The sequence below is a fragment of the Zeus faber genome, assembly GCF_960531495.2.
Source record: "Zeus faber genome assembly, chromosome: 19".
In the NCBI taxonomy this organism is placed as follows: Eukaryota; Metazoa; Chordata; class Actinopteri; order Zeiformes; family Zeidae; genus Zeus; species Zeus faber.
Window position 1 is genome coordinate 15,294,512 of NC_137206.1, and position 9,630 is coordinate 15,304,141.

Consider the following 9,630-nt stretch of genomic DNA (forward strand, 5'->3'; position numbering starts at 1 on the left):
GTCTGCCTTGTTTATATTTCTGTTTACAAAGACAAAAAGGATTTTTATTTTTTTATTTTTGATAGGTTTACATCTTTAGAAGGTATTATAGGCATAAGCACTCCCCCCCCCCCCCCCCCCCCCCCCCCCCCCCGCCACATGGAATCCATAACATTGCTGGATTTAAAATATCCAGAAAAGGCACTAGATAGTCATTTACACAGACTCCTTTACGGAAAAGCTCCTTATGGAGTTTGTTCCCACATAGATGACTGTTTCGTATACATCATTCTCGCTCGAGAGGTGTCTAATATCACGCGAGACTAGGCAACACAATGTCCCCGCAAGGTCGCACTGCACCCCTAACTGTACAAGACATGTCAAGTGTCAATTCCTACAAATGATTAAAATGTAGGAATAAAAAGACCTGTCTCCAGGCTGGACATGTTTCATTCTCTCGTCTTTGCAGCCGAATCGGACTCAGCAGATCGGACTCAACATTTTTCCAAAATGCCCCCCCCTCACTATTTTTTGTTTTTTATATTTGTGCTCTGTTTGGATTCGGCTCCACCACTTCTTTAAAGAAATGTTGTTGCTTCCATTCCAACACACTTCCATTCACAGCCATTCTGGTAATTTGCCAGAACGATACTACTTCAACGGTGGGGAAATTTACGGAATGACTTTTACGGAACATCGAGATCAGCTCCCATTCCCGCGTGATGCCAATACGGAACATTGCCGGTAGATTTACGGCTTTCAGCAAAAGTAGGAGAGGGGCTTTATAATTTAATGGCAAAAATGAACAAAAAAATTTTTTTTTAATCATCTTTATGTCTATTGGCTATTAATCGAATTTGTATGACAATTAATCCTGAACTGGAGTTTCATGATGGTGACAGCACTAGATAACAATACTGGTATCAGACTGATGTCAGTATTAGCTAAAATAGGCAATAGAATATGATCATTGAAGAACAATTAAAAGTTCAGATATCAAGAATGACAATGACATGTTTGTTAGAAAAAAGGAGAAGGATAGAGGTCTCTAACAGTGTGAATGGATTGATTCAAGGTTATCGTGTCCTAATGACAACAAATGACCTTTCCATGTCTGAACTGTTCAGTAATAGTCATGTACTGGAACTTGGAATCCAGCAGCATCGTTTCAAGGCTACTCTAACAAATAATGTTGGACAGAAATGAAATTGGAGGTTCATTGTTATATATAATAGTACTGAGGTTATAACAAGGCATCATTGAGCTGAATGTTATGAAGAAAAAGTGTGAGCCAATTAGGAATGGTCAATATAGAATCATTGATAATGAGGACATTTTCGACATTGTCGTTATACAGAAGATATCTACGCATGAATTCACCCCGTGTAAAACAATCTAACTGAGGTTCATCATATTGTGCTGTAGTATTGCAAATATGATATTGGACAAAACCCCCTTTTCTAATAAAACTAATATTTCAGACCTCATACAGTGAGAAATTGTAGGTCATGTCTTCTCAGTAGAAATGAAGTATACAAAACCACAATACCCTAAATTACTAAATAAATACATCTTACTTCAATTTCACTCAGATGTTGAATGATAATATTGATTTAACAAGCAGCAATACCACAGACCAAGGGACATGCAGAGGAGATGAGGAAAGAGGAAATTAAGCAAAAGAGATGAAACATCAAAATAGGAGCTGAGGAAGATGAGACAAGGCCGACTGTTCAAAGAGAACCGCGGGGATTAAGAACGGTAAGAAAATCTCTGCTAGCTGAGAAAATACTGATATATATTGTCATACTTATTTATGCCTTGGCTTATTGTGTGTAATTATGTGATACATAGCGAGATAGAGCTTGATTAGCACACAACTTGTCATGTCTCCCAAAATGGAAAAACAAATTTACACCTTGTCTCCACCACTAACTATTGGTTCCAAACACTCCATTGCAACTCGAGTATGACTGTACCATGAAGGTGGAGATTCTCGTAGTCCTTCGATATTAAGCGTGTGTAGCTCGGACATAATGCAGATGCAAAAACACATCCCACATAAGATGTTACACTGACGCGTCACTGTCAGTCATGTGGCATCAAATCATGGATGAAATTTAAATTTGACTTTACTCAAAAAAAAAAACGATTTATAAAGTAGCCCTAAAAGAATAAAGCCATTAGAATAGACAAAACGTTTCAATGACTCTCCTTCAACGGGAAGCAGAGAGTAGAGGAGTATTGTAAAGTCACAATGCTTGTGAAGGTGCACTGCATGAAGGACTTTTAACTGCATGAAGGACTTTTAAACTTACCACACGGGCAGCTCTCTCTTGAGATTCACACTTTCTACAGAACCAGGGTCCTGTGGGCACCTGCACAATGCCATAGCAGGCTGCAAGGCGCATAAGCAGAGGGGAAAAGGAGAGAAGAAAGAGGTGTTAGCTGTTACAACCACAACAAAGGACTGCATCTTACACCAGAAGGAGCTTTTGTCCTGGAAAAGCACTTTCTTGAAAAGCACTTGCTTTTGTCCTGGAAATATAAGGTAACCGCATTCACACATCCACTGACATAACATTCTTGACACCTCTTTCCAGATATCACACATATCCATGACTGCTGTCTCCTTCACACCCACAATAAATAGAATACCATGATAGATAAATTACAATTTAGCACCATATTGACAAGAGAAGATATTTGTGTGCTGCACTGTACCTCACACTCCATAATCACAAAACCCATTTTACAAATTGGCTTTAACACGCCTCCTGCTGATTGGTTTGCGGTTGGATAACTTGAAATGTAGAAAACCAGATTGTGTAAATATACAGGGATTATATGGAAGTCTGATCACACATTCACACCTAAATTTCATTGGTCTTTGATCAAGTAGATTTCTTTCTCATTACCGGAGCCCGAAACCACATCCAAAGTTTGTGGCAGATACATTTTGCACCATTATCTCCAGAGTGTATGCATATTTTCAGTCCGCCAAAAAATGTTATTCAAAATGTGCCGACAAATGTGGGCGAGACTAGCGCTGACCCATTAATCGAATTCAAACCGACATTGCAATGTAATAGAAATGCAATTTTCAAATCGCAAAGCTCGCCCGATCGGTCCCTCTCCGCAGCACGAAGAGGGAGCGATCGGGGCGCAATTTGCGCACCTGTGTCCCTCTCCGGCGGTACGGAAGATTCACGTGCAGGCGATGCGCATGCCAGTGATGCGTGCGCCAGCGATGGGGTTTCAGCCATCGGATTCGGCGCGCCAGAATAGTGCGTTTTAATTTTACATCTCCAAACGAAACGACAACCGTGCGTAATGAGAAAACTTTCTCCGTGACCCTGCGGAATCCGGCCCAGGCTGCGGTGCACTGTGCTGCTGGCAGAGCCCGGAACACCTGTAGAGTCCGGACGGCGCCTCTTCCAGAACACTGGCTGTTTGCTTGTTGTTTTTTTTATACTTAATGATCATAAAGCTGTCCCTGAGCACACAGAGCGGTGCTCAGACAAACGTCATTCTCTTACACACACACACAAAGAGGATGCATGTGGATGTATGCGCGCAACATTTTTAGAAAAATTTTATACAGTTCTGCTGAAACACTGCACATTTTTTGAATGTTAGTTTTCAGATCTGAACAATAACAGGGCTTGAAGTTATATCAATTAGTAAATATTCTACAGGTGATTGAAGGTTTTTTCTTTTTACAATTCAATGGTTAAATAAAGTTATGTTATTCATATCAATTCAAGCATCAATTCATCTCATTTCATTATAACACGTAGGCCTCGCCTACGAGAAAGAACACTTCATATGTTGACTTTATCCAATGTTGTGTTGATCATACTATAGTGATGTATTGCATTTGTTTAGTTTATAATACAGAAGATAAGGAACTTAATAAAAAATTGCATGCTAAATCGCAATTGCAATATTGGTCTAAAAAATTTTTTAAATGAAATAAATCGCAATTTGATTATTTTCCAAAACCGTTGGCCCTAAAGTAGACACTTTCAGATGTGTAACACGCCATGCAAAATACTTTAGTATGTGGTTCATTTTAATATATACGTAGAGCAAATGACTTGCACAGAGAGCATTATTAGGTTTGTGTGTGGGTTTTGTCTTTATATTCAATTTAATATGTAAACAAGAGAAGGAATCAACATAGACCTCTTGATTGAGTACAATCACGATTCTTAGCACCAAAGACTTATTGTCAGGATAACTTTTGTGATCCAATATATGAAATAAACATTGCAAATGTTTGCTGAATTGTTTAGCGCTAGAGATTTTCATGAGCCAAGTCAGTCAGTCTTTCAACATATTTAAGGCCAGTGTTTCCCAATCCATCCCTCAAGTGCAGCCTTTTTAGCTATGAATCTACTACTATATATACAATTTAAATGAGGGTCATGAGAACAAGTGGTCCTTAATTAACGGTATCAGGTCTGCAAGAGTAGAGTTGGAGCTAGAATGTACAGAACTGTACTTGAAGACTGGATTGAAAAACCCTGTTTAAGGCCAACACATTATAGAAACTAAACAGGGGTAACGTAGCCAAGTAATCCTAAAATATAAAAATACAGTTTGAAGACCAATTCAGAAATCAGTGTAGAAATATTAGAAAGAAATAAAATGCAATTACTAAAGGCTCCTCCAGCCAATCGTCCTGAACTTGGGCTTATGAAAGGCAGTCAACACAAGAGTCAAAAATTAAAACAAAATTGAGCACAACTTCTTCAAAAATAAAGAAGAATGATGTATACATATATCCATCATTATACTCTTCTATTTCCACCAAGCAGTACTAATGACATTGTGTTATAAACCTTAACTGATGCAGAAAGTTGCAAAAGCACCCTTGCTGTGTGGGGAAAACATAAAGGTTTACGAGTGTTGGGTCAGGCCTTAACAGCCTCCGTTCACATATTTTGTTCATCAATTTGAGTTATCTCAAATCTGCCCTGACCAGCTCATCCTCTGGCATAATCAGATATAAGCCAGTACAAAACATGAAATTTTGACAAAGGCAACTATAGAGAGTGTTTCACTGGACGTGCCTTACCAACTGGATGCAGGTCAGTGGCATTCTGCATACATTTGGCATAAAATATATGTATGGTTTATTTCATTTGTATTGCTATCCATCTATGTTCCCATTTTCAGGCTAACCTTATTATTACAGTAAACCCCAGCTTAACATTGAGAAATAATATTGTATTAAAGTGGCCCAACACCTGTTTCAGTCTGTTATGTCACACTTATTACAGAGTGGGTGTGACAGACTATATCAATGCATGCATTTTACAGATGCGGTTTAATGACTAAAATGTTTAACCCGATAGCATTCAAAGCATGTTCTCCAAAATAAGTTATTCATAAAGTGACTAAGAGGGACAGCCTGGGAGCCACTGTCACATTGATTAATGACAGCAAACAGCACGGCGCACACAGTAAAACAATCTAACCGGAATGGCATTGCGCGTACACTAACACATTGTAATTGGTTTGCAGGGGTTTAAAATGTGTAAGCTTCAACTGAATGCTGGGCTATCGGATTTATAAAAGCAGACTGTTACCCAAGTTGGCCGTGGGACAAGTCAGGTTACAGCGTGTTCCGAGGGAACCTGGGAAGTTAAAATTCGATATGGTTGACAGTGGTCATTCGTAAGATCTTCTTCGGCGATGGGCGGATTACGCTAGTCCCAAGATGACACTCAAAATTGAAGCCCCCACCCCTGCAACTTTGCTCAGAGGCCGTTACTGTCATTTCTAAAAAGTATGCCTTCATCTGTTTGACAGGTTCGTTCTTTTTTTTGTTTTCCTGACTTGAGGTGGTGGGACATCGTTTCATCCGAGGTTGCTGTTCTTCACCATCCATGTCCAGTATACACACCGCGAGCAGCTGTCATTCACTTCTCACGCGGGCCCTGTAGGTGAATAACTGCCGGCAAAGGCGGACCCCGCCACCAACGACGGACACAGCACATACATAACACAAACACATCGAATGGCTGTTGATAACGGAGTGCCAGCTAAACAAACACGCGACGAATATGAAAAACATATAAATGTATTACTTAATTTCAACAACAAAAAAAAAAAACTCTCGCGGATTCGCACTTTAAGCGACTTGGCCTCGCACCACAGCGGGCTGGAGCCTGACGGCTTCCATAACCTTGCAGCGTGATGACGCTAGCCTCCCGGCTAACGGCTAACGGCTAGCCAGGGGGGGGTGGGGGGGAAACACACTATTTACCTTGGTGCACGGCCACATTGCAGCCGTGTCCGTCGCAGTACACCAGCGGGTTCTCCGCCCAGCCTCTCTCGTCCGAGCACACGCAGCAGCCGCCGATCATCTCCTTCATGTTATTCGCCCGCAAGCCGTCGTGGTCCGCCGGAGACCGTCCGACATGCGAGTCGCGACGCAGATGAACCCGCCGCCGCCGCCGCCGCCGCCGCCGCCACCGCGGAACACGACGCTCTAGCCCGCCGCCCTAGCTCCCGCCGGGTCGGAACGTCATGTTTGGGGAACGCGCTATGCGTTGCTTTTCGACGTCGCACTTTCCCACCAAAACATCCACTTCCACGGCGCGACGCCACAAGAAGGGAGCTCGTCGTCCGGGGGTGGGGGGGGGCGTGGGGGGGGGGGGGGGGTAGGGGAAGTGCGTCAGCGCGTCAGCCCGCAGAGCACGTAGCGCGCGCGCGCGGGCGGGCCTGCGTGCGTCTGACGGCATCAGAAAGCCCGCGTGTGATTGGTTCCCGGGGGGGGGGGGGCGCCCGTGCCCATTTTGCTCCCACACGGCACCGCGCGCTCGTCACAGTCGCGGTTGATTGTTTTTGTTTGGTTGTCAACACGTAAAATAAATGGAGGTAAGTGCAGCAAATACATGAACATAGACAAATACATCAACAAGCGAATATATGTGCGATAAATACGTCAATAAATTAATACATCTGCCACATAAAAGGTAGCCCGAGTGAAAAGAAAGTGTTGAAAGTAAACTTAGTGTGTTTAGTGTACGGTGCGTTTCATGTATTCACAACGAATTGAATGAAACCACTTGAGTTGTACTCGGTGTGTTAGACGTTGTACTTAAGACGTGCTTAAATACGTATTTACAATGTTTTTTCGTGTGTTTTGGCTCCTTTTGACAACCAAAACAACACACTTTAAACAAGTGTACTAAAGTACAGCTTCACTTAGCTTAATGTTTCAATGCTGACAGCACATCAATGACTCGTATGCTAAAGATGTACTTTAAATTCATACATAAAGTAATTAAGAAGTACCAAAATTACATTTCAAGTGTACGCACAAAAAAAGTACAAATGAGTAGAGATATACTTTTTAACCACTTTATATAATTTCAGTCTGGAAAAATATTATTTTTCAGTCGGGAGTCCAAAGACAATGTAACACAGCTGCTAAATAAGCAACAGTTTCTTTATCTGACATGTCCGTGTGGTGTACAGAGTTTAAACATAATATAATATTTCATAGATTCAAGATTCAAGAGGTTATTTGTCACATACGAATGTTTCAAAGTGATATTAATTCACAGATAGCGCCGCCTTTGAAAAATAGTTTGTGTGTAGATACACATAGACGAGAACTACTATTTCACTGAACCAGAACAACATCCCAACGCACACACAAACACACGCGCGACCACTTAATCCCAATAACATTGCCACACGTTGTAATAACTGTAATAAGTTAGACTAACTGTTATTAGCCGTGGCCATACTGTTGTATGAATATCATTCAACATATCCAACTGTATTCATATTCATATTTATCATTATCTGGTGCATAGAGCACATTTAGTTTATTTGGTATTCATTGCATTTTTTTTTTTGTTATTTCTTTAGACTGTGAAGCATTCTTTTTTGTGCTACCAGTCTGACTGCACTACACTGCACCAACTATTGCGAAGACATTCTTTGTATATGAAAATGTACTTGGCCCAATAAAAAGATTCGGATTCGGATTCTGACTAAATAGTTCTTTAAATAGGTTGGTTATCTCTGTGCTGCTGCATGTAGGTCCATAGGCTTCCATTCTGTTTAAAGCGTCATAAATCAGACCTTTGAATCTCATGGTTTATGTTTTTGGTACATAAAATGTAAATAGTTAACAGATGTAAAAAAAAAAATTTAAACATGTACTTCCTCCATTGACTGTAATAGTTGATAAATCCAGCTTATAACAAGAGTTAGCAACATTTATTTATGATGTCACTCAGTGGATATAATTATTATGTTATAGAGAATCTAATTAGGCTGTCAACATCACAGTGGCAAAGGCCTACCTTTAAGGGAGAATTACGCACTAGACCTTTCTTCTAGATTTAACAAAGTTGCTTGCATACAAAATCTAATGTGCTGTCAAATAACTCTCTACATAGTGGGTCTAATGATATAGTTATATATGTATGCTCTAGCTTCCTACTACATAGAGTCGCCGGGCTACCCCGCCAACTGTAGTTTTTTCCTCTCCACCAATTTTTTAATAATGCTGCTTCCGCTTGTTCTTTGCAGAAGAAGATTGCTTTTGGAAATTGCTTTTGCCAGTCCTCAATTGCAGATTTAATCAGTTATTTCTGAATAGGTTATATTGGTTGTATTTATTTATTTATTTATTTATTTATTTATTTATAGTTTTGTGTGTTCATTTTGCTTTGCAGTGGAATCTCCATTTTTAAATTCTACTCCAAAGTATAAACCTGGCAGGGAAAAGGGAGTTCTTTTTTATCTTTGACTGTGAAGAACAAATATTTTTAAGCATAAGTACATTGTTTCTTCTCAATCAGTAATTTCTGAGCAATTGGAAGACACATTGATGTTTTTTAAAGTAATCTGAATCTCTAGAAATCATTTCTGTTTGATTTGAACAAATCTATTGCCCACATGTAGGAACCTGAGTCCAGGATGAGAGAGGTTGAAAGTGACTGTGATTATAGACTCATTAACAATGTGCAAGACGAACAGCTTCAGCTTTGTGATTCTTAGGATTTTTAATTATATCCCATCAAAATTTCTTGGAAATTTAAGTCCAAGAAACAAAACAGGCCTGTCAAAATTCTGTCTGTTTTGACATCTTGACATCTCCCAATGCTTTTTCTCAGAAATCTTCTAAACGCACACACACACACACGCGCGCGCGCACGCACACACACAAAACACACACATAAACACAGAGGCCATTCCAAGCACTCAGCTGCTGCTTGCATCACCAATTTCTCCAAGCGAGCCACTGCTTTTGGTTTCCAGAGAAACGTAATGACTTGCCAATAATGCGCAAGAGCACACGAGCGTCCTCCGTGTAATATGGTGAGCGAGAGGTCCCTGGGAGTGCCTGCTCATTGTTTGCTTTAATTTCAAATTGCTCAAATGCTCCAGTCGACACTGGGCACTAAAAGGGGAAGAAGGGAATGAATTGTGTGTGGCTGGGGGAAACCTATTAGAGCTGGAGGGAACAAAGGGAAGTAAAGGAGGGGGCAGCCGTAGTGGAAGGGGCCTATATAGCAACTGAAACATTGAAAACAACAAATAATTTTTTTTTTCATACAACTTGCACTTGATTAAGTCAGAGTCTGCACGTATATAGACTGCATGGGTTTTCACCTC

General features: G+C 40.6%; 1 protein-coding gene across 3 annotated transcripts in view; it reads right to left on the reverse strand.

Annotated features, from left to right (window-relative positions):
• The window catches only part of mllt10 (MLLT10 histone lysine methyltransferase DOT1L cofactor), a 53,507-nt gene extending 46,945 nt beyond the window's left edge, over window positions 1-6,562 (reverse strand). For all 3 annotated transcript variants that reach the window (XM_080020505.1, XM_080020504.1, XM_080020506.1), the window contains exons 1-2: window positions 6,257-6,562; window positions 2,298-2,377 (exon numbers count right to left, since the gene is read on the reverse strand). In XM_080020505.1, coding sequence (XP_079876631.1) covers window positions 2,298-2,377; window positions 6,257-6,365 — 189 coding nt within the window. In that variant the 5' untranslated portion in view covers window positions 6,366-6,562. The remainder of the gene's footprint in view (window positions 1-2,297; window positions 2,378-6,256) is intronic.
• Window positions 6,563-9,630: the final 3,068 nt, after the last annotated feature.